Consider the following 25149-nt stretch of genomic DNA (forward strand, 5'->3'; position numbering starts at 1 on the left):
CCAGTCTACCCCTGCTCTCACCAGTCTACCCCTGCTCTCACCAGTCTACCCCTATTCTCACCAGTCTATCCCTGTTCTCACCAGCCTGCCCCTGTTCTCACCAGCCTGCCCCTGTTCTCACCAGCCTGCCCCTGTTCTCACCAGTCTACCCCTATTCTCACCAGTCTACCCCTGTTCTCACCAGTCTACCCCTGTTCTCACCAGTCTACCCCTGTTCTCACCAGTCTACCCCTGTTCTCACCAGTCTACCCCTATTCTCACCAGTCTACCCCTGCTCTCACCAGTCTACCCCTGTTCTCACCAGTCTACCCCTGTTCTCACCAGTCTACCCCTATTCTCACCAGTCTACCCCTGTTCTCACCAGTCTACCCCTGTTTTCACCAGTCTACCCCTGTTCTCACCAGTCTACCCCTGTTCTCACCAGACTGCCCTGTTCTCACCAGTCTACCCCTGTTCTCACCAGTCTACCCCTGTTCTCACCAGTCTACCCCTGTTCTCACCAGTCTACCCCTATTCTCACCAGTCTACCCCTGCTCTCACCAGTCTACCCCTGCTCTCACCAGTCTACCCCTGTTCTCACCAGTCTACCCCTGTTCTCACCAGCCTGCCCCTGTTCTCACCAGCCTGCCCCTGTTCTCACCAGCCTGCCCCTGTTCTCACCAGTCTACCCCTATTCTCACCAGTCTACCCCTGTTCTCATCAGACTGCCCCTGTTCTCACCAGCCTGCCCCTGTTCTCACCAGACTGCCCCTGTTCTCACCAGTCTACCCCTGTTCTCACCAGTCTACCCCTGTTCTCACCAGTCTGCCCCTGTTCTCACCAGTCTGCCCCTGTTCTCACCAGCCTGCCCTGTTCTCACCAGCCTGCCCCTGTTCTCACCAGTCTGCCCCTGTTCTCACCAGTCTGCCCCTGTTCTCACCAGTCTACCCCTGTTCTCACCAGCCTGCCCTGTTCTCACCAGCCTGCCCCTGTTCTCACCAGCCTGCCCCTGTTCTCACCAGCCTGCCCCTATTCTCACCAGTCTACCCCTATTCTCACCAGTCTACCCCTGTTCTCATCAGACTGCCCCTGTTCTCACCAGCCTGCCCCTGTTCTCACCAGACTGCCCCTGTTCTCACCAGTCTACCCCTGTTCTCACCAGTCTGCCCCTGTTCTCACCAGTCTACCTCTGTTCTCATCAGTCTACCCCTGTTCTCACCAGTCTGCCCTGTTCTCACCAGTCTACCTCTGTTCTCATCAGTCTACCCCTGTTCTCACCAGTCTGCCCCTGTTCTCACCAGTCTACCTCTGTTCTCATCAGTCTACCCCTGTTCTCATCAGTCTACCTCTGTTCTCATCAGTCTACCCCTGCTCTCACCAGTCTACCCCTATTCTCACCAGTCTACCCCTGTTCTCACCAGCCTGCCCCTGTTCTCACCAGCCTGCCCCGTTCTCACCAGTCTGCCCCTGTTCTCACCAGTCTACCTCTGTTCTCATCAGTCTACCCCTGTTCTCATCAGTCTACCTCTGTTCTCATCAGTCTACCCCTGCTCTCACCAGTCTACCCCTATTCTCACCAGTCTACCCCTGTTCTCACCAGCCTGCCCCTGTTCTCACCAGCCTGCCCCGTTCTCACCAGTCTACCCCTGTTCTCACCAGTCTACCCCTGTTCTCACCAGTCTGCCCCTGTTCTCACCAGTCTGCCCCTGTTCTCACCAGTCTACCCCTGTTCTCACCAGCCTGCCCTGTTCTCACCAGCCTGCCCCTGTTCTCACCAGCCTGCCCCGTTCTCACCAGCCTGCCCCTGTTCTCATCAGTCTACCTCTGTTCTCATCAGTCTACCCCTGTTCTCACCAGTCTACCCCTGTTCTCACCAGCCTGCCCCTGTTCTCACCAGCCTGCCCCTGTTCTCACCAGCCTGCCCCTGTTCTCACCAGCCTGCCCTGTTCTCACCAGCCTGCTCCTGTTCTCACCAGCCTGCCCTGTTCTCACCAGCCTGCCCCTGTTCTCACCAGTCTGCCCCCTGATCTAAGGTTATGCGCAGCAGCTCCATAGACCAGTAACCCTGTGGGGCGTCTCCTAGCTACAGCCTCCAAAGTGGAGTACTAGGAGACAGGAGGATCAGTCAAATACAGGTCCTATCAAGAGAGTAGCCACAGAGAAGGGCCATGGATTCCACCATACACAAACAGTTGTCATGCCGATCTCATGGGTCCTTGTAGGCTTTGTGAATAGTCGCTGGGTGGGATGTGTCTTTAACACTATATAAATTAGTTTATTATTTTAATGCTATATAAATTAGTTTATTTTTTTACTTTGACCAAAGATTTTTCGAAAACAATTTTTTTTTGGGGGGGGGGTGTTTGTTTGTTTGTTTTGTTTTTTCGAGACAGGGTTTCTCTGTGGCTTTGGAGCCTGTCCTAGACCTAGCTCTTGTAGACCAGGCTGGCCTCAAACTCACAGAGATTCACCTGCCTCTGCTTCCCAAGTGCTGGGATTAAAGGCGTGCGCCACCACTTCCCGGCAAAACTTTTTAATAGTAGATGCCAGAGTAACGGCTCAGTGGTTAAGAGCCTCTCTGCTTCTGCAGAGGGCCCAGGTTCAGTTCCCAGCACACACAGGGTGGCTCACAGTCAGCAATAACTCCAGTTCCAGAAGATCTGGTGCCCTTTCCTGACCTCTGCAGGCACCAGACAGGCACACAGGACACATGCATACACGCAGGCAAAATACTCATACACATAAAGTAAAATTAAATGTTGTTTAAAAATGTAATAGTAAAATGGGTATTAATTGAGAAAAAATACTTTAATTTCAAAGCGAAGCCTCTTCTATTTCATTTTATAGTTTGATTCCTGAACGTGCTCCCAGTTCTCTTTCTGATAAGCAACTTGCTTTTCATAAATTTCGCTCGGAAAATTCCAGGGTCAGAATGAAGTTTTACAATGTCTGTTTGTGGGAGAGAAAAAAAAATAATAATCCTAGAGTGTGATTAGATGACTTTCAGTAGGAGGGGGACTGGAGTGACAGAGTCGTTCTGTGCTCAGACGGTCCTGATATACATGACATACGGCTTTTAGATGCTGTCTTTGAAACTGTTGTAAAGTTGTAGGGTTTTAACTTTTTTGTTTGTTTTTGTTGTTGTTTACTTTTATTTATTTATTTATTTAGTTAGTTAATTAGTTAGGCTTTTTTGTTGGGTTTTTTTTTTTGAGACAGAGTTTCTCTCCATATTCCTGGCTGTCCTAGAACTCGCTCTGTAGACCAGGCTAGCCTCAACCTCAGAGATCTGCCTGCCTCTGCCTCCCCGTGCTGGGCTTAAAGGTGTGAGCCACCCCCGCCCGACTGACCTGTTGCCAAGTTTTAATGAGAATTTTTCATATTTCAGGTAGAAGATGAACAAGCCCCTGACACCATCCACATACGTGCGCAGCCTCAATGTCGGACTCATTAGGAAGCTGTCGGATTTTATTGATCCTCAAGAAGGATGGAAGAAATTAGCAGTAGCTATTAAAAAGCCATCTGGGGATGATAGATACAATCAGCTTCATATAAGGTAATAGGCTGTTTATTTTTCCTTTTCATTCCTCGTGTCATAAGAAGGATGCAGGCACAAACACTGGCTAATGTAACTGCCTCTTTCCGTCTTAGCATGATTTAACAGAAAATACAAATTCAGATTTAAATGTCATGCTGTGTTTTGCAGTTAAAACTCAATGTCAAGATTCGTCTGACATAGAAGGAAGAAAATAAGTTATTCTTTTTTAAATCAATCTGGTAAAGACTCTAAAGCCCGGGCTCCCAAATTGTCCTTCCTGCAAATGTCTGACCACGTGGGGGCAGACATCAAAAAGTACGAGAGAGAAGCCCAGCTTTAAATATGAAAACTAAGTTTTCAGTGATAGTTTGTGGATATTTCCATTAAAAATTGGAGATGGGTTGTTGCAGCAGCCGTTCTGGAGAGAAAAGGGCCCTTCAGTACTGAGGAGGGACGGTCAGAACGGCACAATTCAGGTAGTTAGCCATGTGCAGTCGCCAGTGCACGCTGGTTCCCGCGAGGCTCATGGGGCCCAAAAGCATAGAAGTTTTGTCCACAAATTTTGTGTGCATTAATAAAGAAAAGGCTAACTGTTGTTAGTGACAGGGTCTTGTGTGGTTCAAGGCTGCCCTTGGACTCCTGATCCTCCTGCCTCCACCCCCTAAGTGCTGGGATGACTGGGGTGCACCAACTTGAGAGAGGTACTTGTCTCACGAAGAAATCGGAAGCTCATCCTCCATCCAAAAGATCAAACAATGCCACCAGTTGGACACAAAGCTGCATTTTGTGCCTCTGGGTCCAATGCAGCTGTAGTTCTTTCCATAAATGTTAGTTTTGATTGAAGTCACTCATTTAAATGTGGTCCCGTAAATGGGGACAGTGAAATGCAGACAGGATACCTGGTCTACACTGTAGGGCATGCCAGGCCTAGAGAGAGGCTGGCAGAGCATTCAGGAGAGCTCAGATGTAGGCAGATGCTACCAACTGGCCAACTGGTAAATCTAGATGAAGGTTCACCGTTGTTCACTGTGTTATTCTTTCAAAGTTTTGTTGAGTTTGAAATGTTTCCAAGTCAAATTTTTGGAAGGAAAACAAAATGAACTGTTTCGGTTAAGTTTTCAGTATTAACTTTATAATTTTCTTATTTTTTTATTTATTTTTGGTTTTGAAAGACAGGGTTTCTCTGTAACTTTGGAGTCTGTCCTGGAACCAGGACACAAACTCACAGAGATCCTCCTGTCTCTGCCTCATGAGTGCTGGGATTAAAGGCATGTGCCACCACTGCCCGATCTAATTTTTAATTTTAAAGGAATTAAATGAAAAAATAAAGATGTTTTCCTTTCTATTTAATTAAATATACTTAGGATCAAAATGTAAGCACATTCTGCTTCATGAAACAGGCTTTTCATTTAAAATTATACAGCTAGAAGACTGACTATGTCATGTAAGGTGCTTGTAAGACTTTGCAATACAGCGAAGTGGTTTAAAAGTTTATACTTTGGTTAGAAGAGCTCAGAATTTGGACTAGACTTGGGTATATTGGAGTGAGCTGTATGGCTCACATGTGACTGCTCTACCCATCCCAGTCTAGCTGTCTTGTGGTAACACTCTCAGCTGTCTCTCTAGAGATATGCTGTAGCTCTCGGAGGAAATATTTGGTAAATAATATTAACCAGGTGTATTTGACTGGGATATGTGTATATGTGTTTATATGTGCATGTTAAATGTACGTGCTTGTGGAGGCCAGAGGTCACTGTAATATTAAGTTGGGGGTGTCACCCCAGCTCTCTAACCCCCCTATATCTAAGAAGTCTGAGATGATTGGAAGCCCCTGGCCTGGGAGTTACCCCCGCGTCCAGACTCCAACTCCCAGCCTGCCAAGCACTAACCCCTTTCCCCTGGGAGGGTCAGGACCACTCCTACAGGCTATGTAGACTTGCTCTGGAAAAAGGAACATGTGGTTTTGGGTTTGCCCCACCATGCTGTCTCGGTCCACCCGAGAGTGCCACATTTAATAAACATGGGCATTTTAATTGGGTCTAATCTGGTTTGATTGGAGTTTCTTGCATTGGCAAAGAGGCTTTTATTAAGATTAAACCAGTCACCAAGAGGTGCCTTGCACACTCTCCAGCCATCTTGGTTTTTTGAGATGGGGTATCTCACAGAGACGGAGCTTATGAATTGATCTAGACTATGTAAACAGTGAACAGTAGGGATATGCTCATTACTGCCTGTCCAGTCCAATATCAGAGCAGGTGCCCTGCCCTGGCTCTTTGCCTAGATGCTGGGGGAACTCAGGTCCTCGATCTTCATACTGACAATGGCAAGTGTTTTAACAGCTGAGCTATCCCCCCCTGCCCCAAAAGTTAGCTTACATTTGTTTAAAGTTCTTTATTTTATTCTATGACTATGCATGCTTTGCCTACATGTATGTGTTTGTACCACATGCGTGCCCATGCCCGTAGAGGGCAGAAGATGGTTTTAGATCTTCTGGAACTGGAAATACAGGTGGTTGTGAACTGCCCTGAGGCAGCTGGGAACCAAATCCTGATCTCCTGTAAAGGCAGCCAGTGTTCTCAACCACCGAGCATTCCTCCAAGCCCAGTTGTTACCTTGAATTGTCATCATCTTTAGCTCCTTTTCTGCCGTGTCTTTCTCGTAGTTGGGATTCCTATCAGTTCTCTCCCACTCCTTTGAGGGCGATGCGGGAGTGGCCCATCAGAGCCTATGTTAAATGAACTCTTTTTGTGTGCTAGTTTTGTCTTTTGCTTTGCAGGAGATTCGAAGCCTTACTCCAAACTGGGAAAAGCCCCACGTGTGAGCTGCTGTTTGACTGGGGCACCACAAACTGCACAGTCGGGGACCTTGTGGATCTTCTGATCCAGATTGAGCTTTTTGCCCCTGCTACACTCCTGTTGCCGGGTAAACTGGGTGTGGCCAGAGTGACGAATGGCAGAAAGTGAAGTGTTGGTTTTCCTTTGGAGTCTTTAATGGGATGAACAGACCTGACACTTGAGTCCTCTTTATTCTTTCAGCTCTCCCTAGCTTTTAACCATTGTAGATGCCCGATGCTCTGGGCTGTGCTGCTAAATTGATAAAAGCTCAGGGGTGGAGTCTAATCCCCTCAGAGTCAGGTAGTTTTTGTGCCCGGAGGGTTTATTTAGAGGGATGAAGAATGCATCCTGTAGAATAAAAGAACTTATTCTTTTAAGCCACGTCTCCCTCTAGACCCCCATTCGGCTTCACCTTGAGAGGACTCTCCTCACGGCTTCCTCTGTGTTACTGGCCTTCTCCTCCTCATTACCCCAACTTCTTTTCTCTCTCCCGCTAGTTGATCTCGGCCTTTACTGTGTTAAGAATCTCTTAGAGTTCTTGTTGAACACGTAGATTCCTGGGCCCCATGTCACGCCTTCTGTTTTGTTTTTTTTTCTTTGTTTGGTTTTGGATTTTTGAGACAGAGTTTCTCTGTGTAGCCCTGGTGCTGTCCTGGAATTTACTCGGCAGAGCAGGCTGGCCTGCAACTCACAGAGATCCACCTGCCTCTTCATCCCGAGTGCCGGGACTAAAGCCATGCCCCGCCACTGCCCGGAATCACACCTTCTTAATAGCACTCATAGCGCTGAGTTCAATGTCTAAAATGTCTTTGGTTCCTTCTGCCCCCGGCCCTGTGTGTGTGTTGTATCTGTTGTTGTTGTTTGTTTTTGAGACAGAATCTCATCTCATGTAGCCCAGGCTGATCTTGAATTTACTGTGTAGTCAAGACCAAAGTTGAACTTGATCCTCCTGCCTCCCCCTTCAACGTGCTGAGATTCCAGGTGGGCACCATTGTGCTTGCTAGTTGTCTATTCTTAAATAACTACAGTGTTTCCTAATTTCCTCATGGTTCTGGACCACGTTTGTGAACACGATCACTCTGTCTATTCATCTTTATCACAATGGACAGCATCATACCGGGTATCTCCTTGTGTTTAGTGAGGATGCTGGCCAACATCTAGAAGCTGCATGTGAGTTCCTGGTTGTCTTAGTTAGGGCTTCTGTTGCTGTGAAGAGATACCATGAGTACAGCAACTCTTATAAATGAAAACATTTTGTTGGGGTTGGCTTACAGTTCAGAGGCTTAGTCCATTATCATCCTGGCAGGAAGCATGGCAGCACGCAGGCAGACTTGGTGCTGGAAAGGTAGCTGAGAGTTCTACATCCCAATCATCAGGAAGAGAGATGCTGGGTCTGGTTTGAGCATCTGAGACCTGGAAGCCCACTCCCAGTGACACGCTTCCACCAACAAGGCCACACCTCCTAATAATTCCTCTCCTTATGATCTTATGGGGGTCATTTATATTAACATCACCACACTGTTTTTCCACATAGACTTTTTCTTACACAGAGACTAATTTTGTCTTCTCATTCGGCAGATGCTGTTCCCCAACCTGTCAGCAGTATACCGTCTAGAGAAGCTGCAACGGTGGCACAGACACACGGGCCTTGCCATGAAACAGTCAGGACATCGGTGACGCCTATGCCGAGGCTAGAGCAGAGCTGTGGTCAGCCTGACTCCTCAAGCTCAGACGACAAAAGTTCAGCATCCAGCGACACTGGTACCCGTAAGTGATGCTGCCTGTTCTTTCCCAGTGGTGGATTTGTCGTTATGGTGACTTAAAGTAACCCTCTCCTGTGTGTGCTGTGGGCAGAGGCACGTTGGCAGGATCCTTAGATGTGTGTTTCCCTTTACATTTATGATGATTTATTTATGCATTGACATTGCATCAAGGACTATTCTTTCAGTGACTTGAAGCAACGGGACATGCAAACAGTCACAAAAACTAAAAGGAAACAAGTCAGCATGGTGCTGTACGCCTGTGCTCCCAATACCTGGAGGGCAGAAGCAGGACGGTCAGGAGTTCGAGGCTGGCTTTTGCTGGCTAGCAAACTCAAGGCTAGCCTGGTCTGCATGATACCCTATGTCAAAACTAAATTTATAAAGAAAATAATTCTTAAGTGTGACTACGGCTTTAGAGGAATAGACTGAGCTTCACCAAATAAGTATTTTGGGTGGAGATGGAGTGTTTGGTACCAAGTGTAATTGTCATGATAAAGGCTACGGTCTGTATTTCGTGAGTGTGTGCGTGTGTGTGTGTGTGTGCGTGTGTGTGTGTATGTAATCTTCAGAGTGAGAAAACAGCAGTTACTAAAGCCACATTCCTTTGCTTGAGCACCTCCCCCCTTGCCTTGTGATGCGCTAGGTTTCCACAGTTTTTCATTTTATGAGTTGAAGAGCATCACCAATAACTTCGATGAGCGACCTGTTTCTGTCGGCGGCAGCAGAATGGGAGAGGGAGGCTTCGGAGTGGTGTACAAAGGCCACATGAAGGACACGGCTGTGGCGGTGAAGAAGCTGGGAGCGGTAAGCTGTGCTCCCTCCTCCTGTCAGGGCAGGCCGTCAGTCAGCCTCCAGGGGTGTGTTATCTCCACACCTACTCCCTCTAAGAGGACCCCATCCTAAGCCTATCTCTTATCATGTAAGAATCTATTGAGGACTGTGGAGCCTCGCTCTAGGAAAGCGCTTATGGACCCTGACATAGAATCATGTTTATAATCATGGTAGGTTCACGAAAACAAGTTAATAAACTTTGCATCATGATGCTTCATACTTAATATAGATTCAAGATAAGATACTAGGAAAATGTTATCTGGATACTTTTGTATACATGTTTCATTTAAAAATACCATTTAGGTGCCAGTGAGATAGTCCGATAGCTAGAGGTCCTTTGTTGGGTCCATGGGAGTCGTGCAGAGATGGGGGACAGGCCGTCAAAGTCTACTACACCAGAAGCAAACTTTGTTCCAGGTTAAAAAATTAAAAATTAAAAGAATAAATCTCTATGGGGCACAAAAATTTGAGAGCAAATCCAGAGATTGACTTGTATGACTGTAGCAATGGGCTGTTGCCCAACACCCCTTTTTAGAGCAAGAAGCAAGCATTAAGCATGAACAAAAGAATTTTTACAAGGTAAAACTCAGATACAAATTACCCTTCTTTACCATTTCCATTAACAGAGGGTTTTGTTTTGTTGTTTTTGTTGTTGTTGTTTGTTTGTTTGACTTTTTTTTTTTGGTTACATTAGTGTCTGTATTTAAGCCATTGTTCTTCCCTGACTGTCCCGGACAGTGTTTACCAAAGCTCTGCACTTCTTCTGATACTGCCAGTTTTGCATAGCAGGGACAACACATAACGCCAAAGTCACATACACCCCATCCTTTAAGGGTTAACTCAGCTCACATCTGTTGCTGGTCATGAGCTGACCTTCAGGTTGCAGAGGGGTGCTTCAGCCATGCAGACAGAGCTACGGGTTGGAAAGCAAAGTAACCCACTGTTAATAGTTAATCCTTAAACTGCTAAAAAAAAAAAGTTGCTAACCCCCACATGTTCACTGTGGCATGTGCTAAATGTAATTTTAATAATTATACACACACCACACACATATTTGAAACAGGGTTTCTCTGTGTATTCCTGGCTCTCCTGGAATTCACTGTGTAGAACAGACTAGCCTCAAACTCACAGAGATTCATCTACCTCTGCCTCCCAAGTGCTAGGATTAAAGGCATGCACCTCCACACCCAGGGGGAAAAAATCAATTTCCTTCCCTGTCCTTTGTTTCTATTTCTGTAAGGGTTTTTTACCTTTAGTTATTGATTAATTATATTATCAATCTGTTATCTCTTTAAAATGTCAATATCCTGTGTATGTATCTAACACAGGCATCCCTTGTCATTTATGTTACAGGTGCTTTCCTAGGCTTTGGTTCTCTTTTTCTATTCACATTTGCTTTCACGATGTTACACAGAATTCTTTTTTAAAAGTTACTCTGTGGTGAAATCTTATATTTCATTTTGTTCCTACCACAACCTAGAAAGGCTTTTATATTTTTCCTTTCTCTAAAACAGCATGGACCTAGGGTAAAGTACTTGTATTTCTAGATGTCAATAATTCTATAAAACAAATAGCATAAGACTGTGGGGAACAAGTGTCCCCCTGTATTAATGAGCATTCATGACAGGAGGATGGCCAGGTCAAAGACCCCAGTGCCTCAGGCTCATGCGAACGGAAGGGCAAGGCCTTTCTCTGGTCGGAGTATGGGTGTTGACCAGTAGTTGGCCTTCAGCTAAAGCCAGACAAGTAAAGGTCTCAGCCTCTGTTTCCTCAGCCCAGGTGACTGCAGCCTGAGGCTGCTCCCCTACAGAGAACCCCCTAGGAAGCGCTGTACGTAAGAAACACACTGAGTTTCTGGGTTGCTGGTGTGGCTCTGTCTCACCAAGTGGACCGCTTGATCCCAGCTTTGTGTTACTTATGTCTGTCTGTCTGTTTCTCTTAGGCTCCTGTGGCTCTCTGTCAGATTGCTTAGGACCCAGCTGTGCAGACGATAGCAAGACATTATTTTTTATTCATTTTACTGTACTGTTATTGAACCCAGCGTCTTATACATGTTAGGCTAGTGCTTTACCCCTGGAGCTACATCCCAGCCCTCTTCATGTCTCACTTGGTCAAAGGTCACGCTGGCTAAGCCACCCTTCAACTCCTCTGGAAGTCAGGCAGGTCTTGAACTTGACGTTCTCCAGCCTCAGCCTCCCAGATATCTGAGACCACAACCCTGCGCCACCAGACTTGGTTTACCGCGTGATTTTAAAGTAGGCGAATCAGCAGAGGACTCTTTCTTAACCCTCCTTCCAGCTCTAGGGGCCACAAGGTTATTGTATTGTGTTACAATATAAGTTTTTATCTTTCTAGATGGTTGAAATCAGTACTGAGGAACTAAAGGAACAGTTTGATCAAGAAATTAAAGTAATGGCAAAGTAAGTGTTGACATGTCAATGTGGCGTGGGACATGGCATGGGGCAAGAGGACCTGGTTTCGCGCAGATTTGGGTGTGTCAAGATGCAGGGTTGAGGCCAGCACTATTCATTCTCTGATTATATGATCGCGTGTACTATATGCCAGCAGATTAAAAGCGGTCAGTGTTTTACATCACAGCAAAGTTACAGAGGATTTGAAGAGTTTTCTGTTGTCAGGTGTTCTAGAATTCCCGACAAGATCAGTTGTAGTTGATTGAAAAAAAACCAACTATCTATAAATCTGGGAACGATGGTGCCCTCCTGTAATCCCTGCACTTGGGAAGTTGACAGAGGAGGTTTGTGAATTCTAGGACAGGCTGTGCAATGTTGCAAGTTCCAAGAGAGCCAGAGCTATAAAGGTAAACTCTGCCTCAATAATAAATAACTAAAAACAAAAACTACTTATAAAATAACAGACCCTCAGAGAAGCTAAAATTCAGAGGGAACTAAGGGGATTTTATATACAAAGATGTTGAGAATATATTGATGCAGAATGTTGGAAATTATTGGGCTCCATAAGGAAGGAGACAAGAACCAAATCAGAAAATGTAGTGATTACAGTGACTGGCACTTGTATGATAGTCACTGTTCCGTCTGCTTCATGGACTCATTTAATTCCAAGAACAATGAGTACAACCCCCCTTTATTTTTTTTTAAAAAAAAAAACAAGATTTGCAGGGTGTTGGTGGCGCACGCCTTTAATCCCAGCACTCGGGAGGCAGAGGCAGGCGGATCTCTGTGAGTTCGAGGCCAGCCTGGTCTACAGAGCTAGTTCCAGGACAGGAACCAAAAGCTACGAAGAAACCCTGTCTCGAAAAATCCAAAAAAAAAAAAAAAAAACAAGATTTAGAAGTGTGAAATAACTTACCCAAAGTCATGTCACCAGCAAATAATTAGTGTTAGGAATTTTTGGAGATGGCTTCTGGTCCAGATATAGCTAATTCCAGAGCTTTTGATCTGAATCCTAAGGAGGTTATTAAACAATCGTCATGAGGCCATCGCTATCCATCACCCACTCCATTGTTGACCTCATAAAATAGCTAACAGACCGAGGTTAGTTCATGTGCAGTAAAAATGGCGAAAGGCGCACACGGAAACCCCCGTCAACGCTCTCTCCAGACTTGATCTCCTCATCTCTTCCTCCATTGTTGGTTCTGCCACTAACTTGAGGCCCAGGTGGTGAAATTTCTGCCACGAGCAAGGCTCTGGGCTTGGTCACCAGCACCTGAAACGGCGCTTGGTGTCACATACTGCCCCCTCTCCCCCCGTCTCGATTCGCTGCATCCCAGCCTCTCCTGTTATGGTTAAGTGTCTCTTTCTGCACCTTGCTATCAGAATGGCCAATCCAGATGTCTGACCTCTGTCCACTGGGGAGTAAAATGGTAACATTGTACAGCTCAGTGAAACAAAACAGGTGAGCTACCACCTGCTTTAGAGACTGGAGAAATTTGATAAACATTATCTAGTTGTATTTAAAATGTGCAAATTTGGTGGAAACGGAGAATTTATCGAATCAGCTTACACTTCTCAGAGTACGTCAGAGAGCAGAAGCCTGATTTTATTCCAGGGCATGCAGAATTATAGATGGCGTGGAATGAGCAAAATGAGCACGGCCTGAGTGGAGCGTCTCTCATGTGCCGTGTGTGCTTCGGGCTAGCCCAGCTCTTCATTAACGCCCACAGCACCCGTGTGGTGCGGCCCTGTCACGCCAGCGCCATGTTCTGTATGCAGGGAAGGACTGAGGCTGAGGTTGCCAGCAGGCCTTGTGTCGTAGGCCCAGGAGGTGGCAGGACTGCGCTTTCAGCTGCGGCCTGTGGCCTTGTTGTCCTGTGGCTTCTGTAGTCATTTCTCTCCGGTGTAACGGAGAACTCAGACTGTGGACAAGCATGTGATGGAGGACTGTAAGCATGACAGGTAAACGTGGCCGAAGACGTTCCTGGAGAGCAGTGCCTTGGGTGTGTGAGAGTCGTGTTGTGCTAGGGATCTGTCCGTGCTCTAAGTTTCCAGATCTTGAAAAGGCGCTGAGCCAAGATGAGCATCGGCCTCGTCCTGAGCTAATCTGTCTCGGGTTCTGTTGATCTGATCAAAGGTGGCTGCAGAATCGGGAGAGGTTTGCTTCTGCTATGGATCAGTAGTACTGAAACAAGAACCATTTACAGAAAAGAATCCGCAATTTCAATGAGCCTGTTAGCATGTTATGAACATCTGTCACGTTACATATGACATATATATTACATATTACATACACACATAGGTATGCGATTATCTCTTTGATCTTTCTGCTAAAACTCTTAACTTGAGTAACCGCTAGAAATGTTTAGTCTAATCGTTTCGCATGCGGCCTCACTTCACAGGTGTCAGCACGAGAACCTGGTGGAGCTACTTGGCTTCTCAAGCGACAGCGACAACCTGTGCTTAGTATATGCTTACATGCCCAACGGCTCCTTGCTCGACAGACTGTCCTGCTTGGTAAGACCCCTGTCACCAGACTGTCTCACTTTCCGTTTCTGTGTTGTATTGCTAATGTTCGCATTTGGTGGGGTTCACTGAAACCACGCTGAACTTACTGTCCCCTGTTCTGTAAAATGATGCAGTTTATGTGTTGACAGGTGTTGCAAATTTAAACCGCAAAAGCATCGGCAAAGGCCAGATGTTGGCTATGTTCTTGTGCATTTGTATTTTCAAGCGAGGAGTGCAGCCTCCACTTAATCTTATGTGAGATTATTTTTTTGCAAGCTTTAAAGATTGTAACTCTAAATTCTTAGTGATAGGGTTAGTGGTACAAAAATGACGATAGAGAATACTATTATGAGTTTTCTTTGGCATTTTTTTTTCATCTAAACCACTGTTTAAAATCTGTTTGTTTCTTCACAAGGATGGCACTTCACCACTCTCTTGGCACATGAGATGCAAGATCGCTCAGGGTGCAGCTAATGGCATAAGTTTTCTCCATGAAAATCATCATATTCATAGGGATATCAAAAGGTAAATCTACTGTGAAACTCCGAAAGCCATCTTTAAAGAATCATTTTTTTGCCCCTTTCTTTCACTCTTTGCGTGTGCATCTTAACGGACAGGGGTGAGACTTTTCCCGTCCCTGAACAGCCCTTTGCGCCCCACACACCTGTCATCTCCCTTGTTTCAAGCCTCTGACCTGCTTCTCTGGGGAGACGAGGGTTTTCCTGGCTTTCGGATCACTGGTCTCTCCTGAATCACCTTCACCTCCATGGTTATTCTTCAGTCCTCTCCGCCCTTATGTTATTTACCTATTTAGGCATCTACTTGCTACACGCTAGGCATCGTACATGATATGGTTAGCAGATATAGCTCGAAGCAGAGTTCAACATCAGTCAGATAATGACAACATAATAGAGTTTTCGTGTTTGTTAGTGGTCCGTGTTAGTGTAAAGAAGGATTTTGAAGGAAATGGTGTCGAAGCGAAGGCCTGAACAATGAGCAGGAAACAAGGAAGCACAGTTTGAGGATAACTGTGTAGTCGATGACGAAAACATTCTAGAAAACACAAGCCTATAAGATGGATGTTAGGAGGGAATTTGAGGGGGGCTGGAGAGATGGCTCAGCTGTTAGGAAATCAGCGATTAAGCCGCTCCTCCAGAAGTCCTGAGTTCACTTCCCAGCCACCGCATCTCTAATGGGATCTCTAATGCCCTCTTCTGGCACAAAGGTGTACATGCAGATAGCACTTAGGGATAAAATAAATAAAAGAGGGAGGGAGGGAGAGAGACCATGATGAGTTGTGGGAAGTAAAATGATTACAGTGTGACTGACTGGTGTGCAGAAAGTGAGGGGCAGAAGTCATAAGAGGAAATTAAATAGAAGAGCAGGAGTCAAGTCTTATGGGGCCTGGCGGGCAAAGGCAAGGGTTTGATCATAGCTGTGATGAGATGCTGTTGAAAATACAAAACTACAGCAGTACTTGTAAGCCTTTCCATTGCTGTGACCCTTTAGTACAGTGCCTCAGGTTGTGGTGACCCCCACTATAAGATTATTTTCTTGCTACTTCATAACTAGTTACGAATCATAATGTAAATATCCAATATACAGGATATCGGACAGTAACCCCCGTGAAAGAGCCGTTCGACCCGCAAAGGGGTCTCAGCTCACAGGTCGAGAACTGCTGGACGACAGTATCGTATTCAAGTTTTACAAATCACTTTGAGTTGAGCATAGAGAGCGGTTTAAAACCAGGAGAAATTAATAGATCGCTGCAGACATCTTGGTAGACACAGTTCGTATGAGCAGAAGTGAACAGACGCAAGTGGTTAGTGTGGCAAGACATGTTTGTATCTTAGCTGTAGAGGGCCAGGAAGAGGGGAGAATCAGTAACAGCCTTGGAACTTACAGCATCCACAGTTGCACGCTGGAATAATTGGGACGTGACTCACTTATATAGAAAGAACAGGAAGAGGTTCCAGTTGGGGGGGGGACGCTTTGAGAAGGGTATACATTCTGTGTTTGATGTTCTTTTAAGAGATGGAAGTAGCAAGGCTAAGCGGACAGTCTGACATATAGATTTGAAGGTAGAAGTCTGAGCAGAGTGTATAGCACTTGAATGAATATGATGCTTGAAGAGTTATCATCTAATTATTGAAATATATAGCATAAGAGCCCAGGAGTAAACCCCAAGGACCCCTAAATGTAATGACCAAGCAAAAGGAAACAGTCCCCAAAAGACATCTAATAAACTATATAAACACATGGGTAGATGAAACCTTATACATGGACCTGCACCTCCCTTCAAGATACAAAAAAGAAAGGAAAGCAGTGATCTCTCTCTTGCTGTCATCTAACTGACTGATTTAAACACATTTCAGTCTTCTATGCTGCACCTATAAAATGACATATATTGTAACTAAGACATATATAGTGCATGTATATATATGCAAATGTACACATATACCTCTAAGAACCTACTTGACCTTGTAGGCAAGAAAAGTTGGCTTCCTTCAAATTTAAATTTTTTTCCAGTGCAAATATTCTACTAGACAAAGACTTTACCGCCAAAATATCTGACTTTGGGCTTGCGCGGGCTTCTGCAAAGTTTGCCCAGACAGTCATGACCAGTCGAATCGTGGGCACAACGGCTTACATGGCACCTGAAGCTTTGCGAGGAGAAATAACACCCAAATCGGACATCTACAGCTTTGGCGTGGTACGTGATCACTCTCTTTATTGGTTTGCTTTGATTTCTTTGGAGTGTCTGTGCATGCACGTGGCACAGCATACACATGCCAAGAGCCAGAGGGCAGGCTTGCAGGAGCCGGTTCTCTCCTTCCACCATCTTAGTTCCCAGGGATCAAACTCAGGCTTGGCGGCAGTGCCTTTAATGGCTAAGCCCTCATTCCAGCCCCTGGTTATTCTTTTTTAAATTGTGAATTAAATTAGAATGTTTTAGTACATGTATTTTGTTTAGCTCTCCCATATAAATATATGAATGATTTGTATTAGCCTATAGTTACAGAACAAGGTTTATGAACAATTCCCAATATGCAAAATTTTTAGTTGAATTCTTTTTCATTGCTGCAAGGGATGATTGGCTTACCACAAATTCAAATGAAGCTTAAATCGAGTCAGAGCACCAAGTTAGTCACACCACATAATACATACTTTTCTTCTCTTGCCTTTTTTGTCATTTTATCATCTCACAGTCAGAAGTGGAGAAAGAAGAGTAAGATTAATGAGGCATCCTCTTAGTCTTCCAAACAGGCTTCATTTATGGAACCAGAACTCTATTCCACGTCACGTTAAGACACAGGGTTGTGAAATGTGGCTACTGGTTGGAAAATAAGATTCTCCTGAGAGCCCCATAATAACGAACAGACCTGGAGTTCCCAGAACACATGTGCAGTACAACTCTTTGATATCGACGTCCATAGGCTTTATACAGGAATTACTGGGCAGATTTCTGTCAGCATCCACGCTCCGTGCCAGTGGTTAGCACAAGAAGAAAGCCTTGCCCAGCGTGGTCAAGTCCCTAGCTCATCCACTTTCCTTCTAACTCCCACTTGATGTCTTCGTGTTTCGCTAATGGATCTTTTTGTCTCCCTAGGTTTTATTAGAGCTAATCACCGGACTTGCGGCTGTGGATGAAAACCGTGAACCTCAACTACTAGTAAGGAATCCATTTTTATCAGTCTTTTCCTCTCTTGCCTTTGTGGTCTTAAGTTCACGTGTGTAAATATGGCATGTAGAAATGCCCTCTCTGACTGTGTGTGATGGCGTGGTGAAAGTGCATGCTGTGTGTCCATGTTGCTGGGATGTATTTGTGAAGCCTGAAGAGATTGTTTCTATAGTCTCTGTTCCGGTGTCTTTGTAGCAAAATGAGAAGAAAGCCAATTCGCCTATGGCTTATTACTTTCTAGGGTATCTAAACCCTGGGTGGCAAAATCATTTTCATATCATAGGAAAAAACTTATAGTTTTCATTCATATCTGCATAAGAATATAAATGCTGGTAAAAATCATGATGTCATTGTGGAGTGTTTTACTTGAAAAGTTAAAACACTTCCCTCCTTTACTACTATTCCTACCCTCCTCATTTTTATATTGAACATTTGATTGATAGTTTATAAGTAGATGAGTTAAATGATAGCTAAACTTTAGATAAATTATGCCACATCCTTTAAAGATATATATAAAAACATGTATCTTTACATATACATCTTTATACATATTTATAAAGAAATATATGTGATATATGTGTGTCTTTGTATATATCTCTAAAGATATATATTATATATAAATGTTTCTTAAATTTTTTAACAACTATACTCCTTTTATCCTAATTTATTTATATGCCCTAATAGAGCATTTGGTACAAACTATTCAGACAATAGACATTTGCTAGATCATGTACCAGAATTAGGATCAGACAACCAGAAGGTGTAACTTACTTGTTCAATCTTGATGCCAGGGCTGGAGAGATGGTGCAGCAGTCAAAAGGTCATACTCCTTTTCCAGAGGGCCAAGTTTACTTCCCAGCACCCATGTTAGGTGTCTGACAACTGCTTGTAACCTTAGCTCCAGGTCTGAGGCCTCTGACTTTCACAGGTACCTACATACTTGTACACATAGCCACATACAAAAACACATACATGCATACAGATAATTAAAATAGGACTTTGTCAAAGGGCAACAAAAGTCTTAGTGGCAATACTAAATTGAGTAAACTGTAGCGTGTGAGATTGTTACAAAGGTCCACCATAAAACAGAAATGTCCATGGTCTGTTGGAAATGCAATATTAAAATAATATATGAAGTATATTTATATTAGAAGATATTTATGAGAATAGTCTAATGGTATTCAGAATGTTATAATGGCAAATTAAAAAAATTATGTTAACCAGAAATATAAAGTTCTCTGTCCCATAAGTTACAGGAGATTAAGAGAGAAGCCTGAATTGGAGAGGCCATATTTAAGCTGTTACTATATGGACATAGATAAAGTTCGTGGTAGGGGTTGGATTAAAAACATAAACATTATCTGTGCACAAGCATGTGCACACAAACTTAAAAAAAAACCAGCAGACTTCCCCACACAGTACATCCCTTGAGTGTACCCCAAGTCTCAGAAATGGGACTGCTGTATGCTCTTCTTCAAAAGGATCTTCATTTTTTCATTAAATTTTTTCATACAATAAAAAAATAAACATTAGAAAAAGAGAGGCCAGGAAGATGTTCAGCATGTAAAAGTGCTGCCACCTAGCCTGACCTGCGACCTGACTCCTTCAAGCTGCCCTCTGACCTCCACCTCCCACAATAAATAAATCAATGGGAAAATCATTTATTATAGGAGAGGTTAGCAGTGCAGGTTGGTGCTGGTGGGGAGAACTCTTTCCTAGCTTGCACAAAGCCTTGAACTGGATTCCTAAAACCAGAAAAACAAGACAAACAAAGCCCCACAGGGCCAGAGAAGAGATAAGGGACTAGGGGTGACGACCTGTGCTTCCTCAGCTTCAGCCTCTGACATAAAGACCTCTAAGGGTCTCCTACCAAGATCCTCCTTCCCTTCAGTAGGTGTAAAAGTCACCACTTTGGTTTGAATAGAAATGAAACTCTGTGAGTCCCAAGTTTGCACTGTGTCATTTAACAGTGAGAGTGTAAAAATCAGGGAACAGTACACTCTGGTGTGCGGGTACGGCTGGCAAGTCCTAAGACTGTAATGTCGGGTACGTGTGCTCTGTCTCTCAGTGAGCCTACTTTCCACTGCTGTGTCATTTCACAATCCTTCTTTTGCAAGGGTTTTGGAATGTTATGTTCCACTCCTCGCTCGTAATCCTTCCTTTCGATATAAATCTATTTGAGCTACTACAAAACATACCATAAACCAGGTGTCTTAAAGTGACAGAAAGATAGACTCTCAATGCAGCCAGAAGTCTGAAGTCAAGTTTTGATAAGCCTACGAGTCCCTCCTGAGAGTCCAGGGAGACTCTTCCTGCCTCTCCCAGGTTCTGGTGGCTTCTGGTATCTTCGGCTTATAGCCCTGTCACTACCAGCTTTGCTGGTACCATCTTTGGTGGTCGCATTGTCTTCTTGGTCTTTTTCTTTTTGTCTCATACACACACACACACACACACACACACACACACGTCATTGAAGTTAGAGCTTGCCTGAATAACTCAGGATTTGCTTACTGTTTTATTGCTGTGATAAAACACCAACCCACCCCCGAGTGTAGAAAAGTGTATTGGTGCTTATGGTTCCAAAGTCTCTTGCAGGGAGATATGGTAACAAGTGGTTGGCATGACAGCAGGAGCAGGAAGCTTGCAGCTCATATCTCAAACCACAAGCTCAAATCAGAGTGAACTGGAAGTACAATGAGGCCTTAAGCCCTCCAAGCCCATCCCCGCCCCCCTGCAAGTGATAAACCTCCTTCACAAGGCTTCACCTGCCAAGCCTACCCAAACAGCACCACCCATAGAAGATGAATGAGCCTGCGGTGAACATTCCATCCAAACCACTAAACCCAAGAAGACCTCTCGTTTCAGATGTCCACAGAGATCGTTTTTTTTTTCACGTGAGGTCATATTTACAGACTCCAGGAGCCAGGACATAGACATACATAGATACATGCTTCTGGGGCCACCGCTCATCTGACCATCAGCCCACAGCACCTTCTCCTCCTCCTTCATCGCCCAGTCTCCAAGTCCTTCTTTCTCTTTGGTTCAGCATTCTGAGTTCCTGTGAATAAGCCCAGGGTGTCTAAATGCAGAAGGTGAAACAGTATTCTCGGAAACGATCAGGCAGGAAGCTGATGCTCCTGAACTGGCAGGTGCTGCCAGGAGGAATGCGAGCAGTTCGCTCATCACAGAAAGACGAGAACTGTGAAGCAGACGGGTAGGAGTGGACGGGAATACCACTAGTAAATCAGCGATGCCTGCGCGTGTGTGCATTTCCTGATCGAACGTCCGTCCCGCATGGCTTCAGTTCCTAAGGAGGTTATGAAAAAAAAATAGGAAAATAAGAGTTCAGGTTCTTACAAAAATAGACGAATTTAAATCATTTACATTTGCATTCTGATTTCTTTCGCTTTGAAGCTTTTGACCAAGTTTTCATGCCCGCTTTTATAGCTGGATATTAAAGAAGAGATCGAGGATGAAGAGAAGACGATCGGGGATTACACCGACCAGAAGATGGGTGACGCGGACCCTGCGTCCATTGAAGCCATGTACGCTGCAGCTAGTCAGTGTCTGCACGAAAAGAAGAACAAGAGGCCGGACATTGCGAAGGTACCGTCTTATATCCACAGGCAGCGAGGGCTGCGGGCCGTTAGCCTTCACGAAGGGTGTGTCTCGAGGCGTCTGCCTAATGTTCTTGTATTCTTTCTTTTTAAAGGTTCAGCAGTTGCTGCAAGAGATGCCTGCTAAACACGAGTGAAATAGACTATATATATAATCCATGTATAGCACACTCTGTAAGCACTCACCCCTCACCTTTGGTTTTTAACGTCTTGTGGTCCTGAAGACTGAACAAGCACTTTGGCACTGAGCTACATCACCAGCCTGGTTTTTGGTTTTGTTTTCCCAAATGGTCTTTATGTTTAACACGGCAGCATGGTGCGCTGTACTGACTGATTAACGGATGCGTTGACGCGCTGCCAAAGTGACAGTAGCTTGGTGGCACTTGGCCCCACCTCCTTTGTATGGAGATCATTTTCCCTGGCAATATCCTCAAATTACAGCAACTACAAGATTCAGGAAAACAGCACAGCACTAGGGAGACCCTAGGATTTGGGGTTTTGTTGTTGTTGGCCCTAGAAGTCCTGATACTCTCTCTCTACAGACCAGGATGGCCTCGAGCTCAGAAATCTGCCTGCTTCTGCCTCCTCTGCCTGCGCCACTACCATATAGCCAGAGACCCTGGTTTGAAGCTCAGCAGACTCCGCTAATCTCCTGTAAAGCCCTGGTCCAGCTCTCAGCTACCCTAAACCTCAGATTTGGCTTTTCTGTCTTGTTAATGAACCCTGTGCTCCTGTAAATAACTCTTCCTATGCTCCTGGTACGTAACCCCCACCTGTACGTAACCTCCATGTCTCCTCCCACCACTCCTCCATGGCTCCTCCCACCACTCCTTCAATACGTAACCCCCACACCTCCTCCTGTACGTTACCCCCACCCCTGCTCCTGTAACCCTAATTAAACTCATTGGGTCACCATGGGTGGACTCAATCATTCAGTCTGCCTTTGATATCCTAATTTGAATGAATAGATGTGTGCTTATCTCCCCCAGGAAAAATTCACACACTTAGTACTTTATGAAGGGCGAAACAGAACCAATGATCAGCTTGGGGATGGTACTTGCATTGTCTCTGCTATGTGCAATAAGACAGCAACTGGAGCTGATCTGTCTGAGGGTGGAGCACCCACCCAAGGGGACAATCCTGATGCCATCCCTTCCCATGTGGCAGGAATGGCAGGCTCTTTTGCTGTACTGGGTGGTTTTATGTGTCAACTTGACACAAGCTAGAGTCTGCAGGGAGGAGGCCCCTCCGCTGAGGAAATACCTCCTTGAGATCCAGCTGTAGGGCATTTTCTCATTCAGTGATCAATAGGGGAAGACCCAGCCCAAGGTGGGTGGTGCCATCCCTGGGCTGCTGGTCCTGTGGTCCATAAAAAAGGTGAGCTAAGCAAGCCAGAAGAAGCAAGCCGGTCAGCAGCACTTCTCCACGGCCTCCGGGTTCCAGCCCCGCGTGAGTTCCTGTCCTGACTTCCTTCAATGATGAACAGAAAGGCTGAAGTGTGAGCCAGATAAACCCCTTTCTTCCCGACTTGCTTTCTGGTCATAGTGTTTTGTCACAGCAATGGAAACGCTAACGAAGACACTTGCTGTAGTGGTGGCTGCATTGCTCCTGCCTGAGTGAAAAGACACGTAAACAAGACAGCAGTGGTCCACCTGCAGGCGGAGTCTCTGTGAGGAAAGTTCCAGAAAGGCCATCTTCTTGTCGGTATGCAATGGCATGCCCCCTTGATGAGTGGAATCGGCTGGCCATTTCATACTACAATAAGAAAAAGGTGCAGATTCTGCCCTCTGCATTATACTCTGAATTGGCAAGTAAAATGAAAGAAAAAAATGAGACCAGGGCAAATGTCCTTTAATGCCATTGGGAGGTAGAGCCAGGCAGTCTCTGTGAGTTTGATACCAGCTAAGGCTAGGGCTAGAGTGTAACTCTCTCTCTCTCTCTCTCTCTCTCTCTCTCTCTCTCTCTCTCTCTCTCTTTCCCCCAAGGAAGTGGTATGGCAGTGAAGTATACTAAAAAAAGTTTCTTCTATTCCAAGGGACTGGAGTTTTTCTGGACCTCACAGCCAGTTAATAAAATTCCTTGCGGTCACTTAAGGCTGATCTCCTACTGTGTAGTCAGCCCGTCTGCTGAGCCCACATTTAAGAGAACAGTGTAACAATCAACCTTATTTGCCTTTGATTTCCATATAGTCTACTTTTACAACCAAAGCAATGAAAGGCTGTAATCTTGAGTTATCTAGTCTTCCGTGTCCCTGACCTAGGAGTAATACATGTATGCTTTGTTTGTATTGTGATAATCATTTGATGAAAACAGCAAATATATATTGAAAGCAATCTTTTGAAAGCAGTCTTATAAAAGTGAATATCCATAATCATTGAAGACAAAATATGGGTATTGTTTGATAAACAATGATATGTGTAATACTGTTTGCTATCTGGGTCAGTTGGGGTCAGCTGGAGTAAATTCCTTGTGTTGGGGGAGGCCGCTTGTTCATTCCCAACTGTTCAGACTGGAAATAATCACTCAGAAACTATATTATTTAAATCACTGCTTGGCCAATCACTTAAGCATATTGCTAGCAAGCTCTTACATCTAGTATTAACCCATTTCCATTATTTTATGTTTTACCACAAGGCTTGTGGCCTACCAGCAAGGTTCTGGCTGGTGGCTTCATGGCATCTCAGTGACTCCACCTACTCTCTATATATATGTATATCCCTTCCAGTCTGGCTATGTTCTATTAAGCCATTGGCTGAGAGCAGCTTCTTTATTCATTAGCTAATAAAAGCAACACATATACAGAAGGACTTCCCACACCACCCTTGTTTTAAAAAAAACTGTTAAAGATTTCTGTAAAGTGTCCCCCATTCCTTCCCTGTGCAATACTCTCTGTGCTATTCAGCCCTTTGTTAGGGATAGCAACATAAACACACACAGATATACAGCCATAGAAAAGGGACAGATTCACAAGATGGCATTTAGACAGACACAGATTCAGACTCATACAACAGACAGACAGGTGACGGAAGACGCAGGAGAACAAAGTAGAGAATTCAGACCTGGGCTCACTGTTAGTTAAATGACACCAAAGAGAAGTGCTGTATTGATTTCTGTCCTTAATGCAACACCAACATGTTGTTGGTAATTGAGTTTATTAATGCATTCAAGCTGATGCAGGATGGGCTGCTAGCTTGCCATTTCATATGGAGGACTTAAAATACAAATTATATGTATGCTGAATAGTCCTCCCTGTGATCTCCACTCTTGGAATCCGTGGGGAGAATTTGTCAATGAGAAGGAGGAAGGAATGGGAAATATCCCTCATGCTTGATCTTTACTACAGAGGAAGGATAAACCTCACTGCCGCACAGGGGCCTTAATAATGACCCGGTGTGATAATCATGGAATATTGTGCTGTTGAACTGTTTGAATTGGAGGAGACTTTTACATGATACATTAGCTCTTAAAGCTGTAGGGCAAGAGAGTAGATGGAATCAACCTAGTGTTGTGGAAGCAGAAAAACTCATATAACCACACAACCCTGCCTTAAGACAAAACTTATATGATCTATGGGGGTTTGAATAGGTATGGCACTATTAGGAGGTGTGGCCTGGTTGAAGTAGGTATGGCCTTATTGGAGGAAATGTGTAGGCTTTGAAGTTTCATATGCTCAAGTTCCGCAAGTGTGGCACACAGTCTCCTGCTGCCTGCTGGTCAAGTTGTAGATCTCTCGGCTCCTTCTCTAGCACCACGTCTGCCTGAATGCCTCCGTGCTTCTCACTATGAGGGTAATGGACTAAACCTCTGAACTGTAAGCTAGCCCCATTAAGCATTTTCCTTTATAAGGGCTGCTGTGGTCCTACTGTCTCTTCACAGCAATAGAAACCCTAACAATGACATAATGCAAGACAATATGAGGGAAATCACTCTCTGGTGGGTAGCCCACAGGAACTATCATAGATACCTAACTGGGGGTCCCCTGACTA

At 44.9% G+C, this 25149-nt stretch overlaps 1 protein-coding gene across 1 annotated transcript in view; it reads left to right on the top strand.

Annotated features, from left to right (window-relative positions):
* Irak4 (interleukin 1 receptor associated kinase 4) overlaps positions 1–22118 on the top strand; it is a 28034-nt gene extending 5916 nt beyond the window's left edge. The window contains exons 3-13 of the mRNA XM_075960446.1: positions 3368–3535; positions 6294–6439; positions 7930–8118; positions 8758–8918; positions 11301–11365; positions 13759–13873; positions 14280–14389; positions 16394–16577; positions 17475–17537; positions 20994–21152; positions 21259–22118. Coding sequence (XP_075816561.1) covers positions 3375–3535; positions 6294–6439; positions 7930–8118; positions 8758–8918; positions 11301–11365; positions 13759–13873; positions 14280–14389; positions 16394–16577; positions 17475–17537; positions 20994–21152; positions 21259–21300 — 1395 coding nt within the window. The 5' untranslated portion in view covers positions 3368–3374 and the 3' untranslated portion in view covers positions 21301–22118. The remainder of the gene's footprint in view (positions 1–3367; positions 3536–6293; positions 6440–7929; positions 8119–8757; positions 8919–11300; positions 11366–13758; positions 13874–14279; positions 14390–16393; positions 16578–17474; positions 17538–20993; positions 21153–21258) is intronic.
* The last annotated feature ends 3031 nt before the right edge of the window (positions 22119–25149 follow it).

The sequence above is a fragment of the Microtus pennsylvanicus genome, chromosome 2 (assembly GCF_037038515.1).
Source record: "Microtus pennsylvanicus isolate mMicPen1 chromosome 2, mMicPen1.hap1, whole genome shotgun sequence".
NCBI classification, from domain to species: domain Eukaryota; kingdom Metazoa; phylum Chordata; class Mammalia; order Rodentia; family Cricetidae; genus Microtus; species Microtus pennsylvanicus.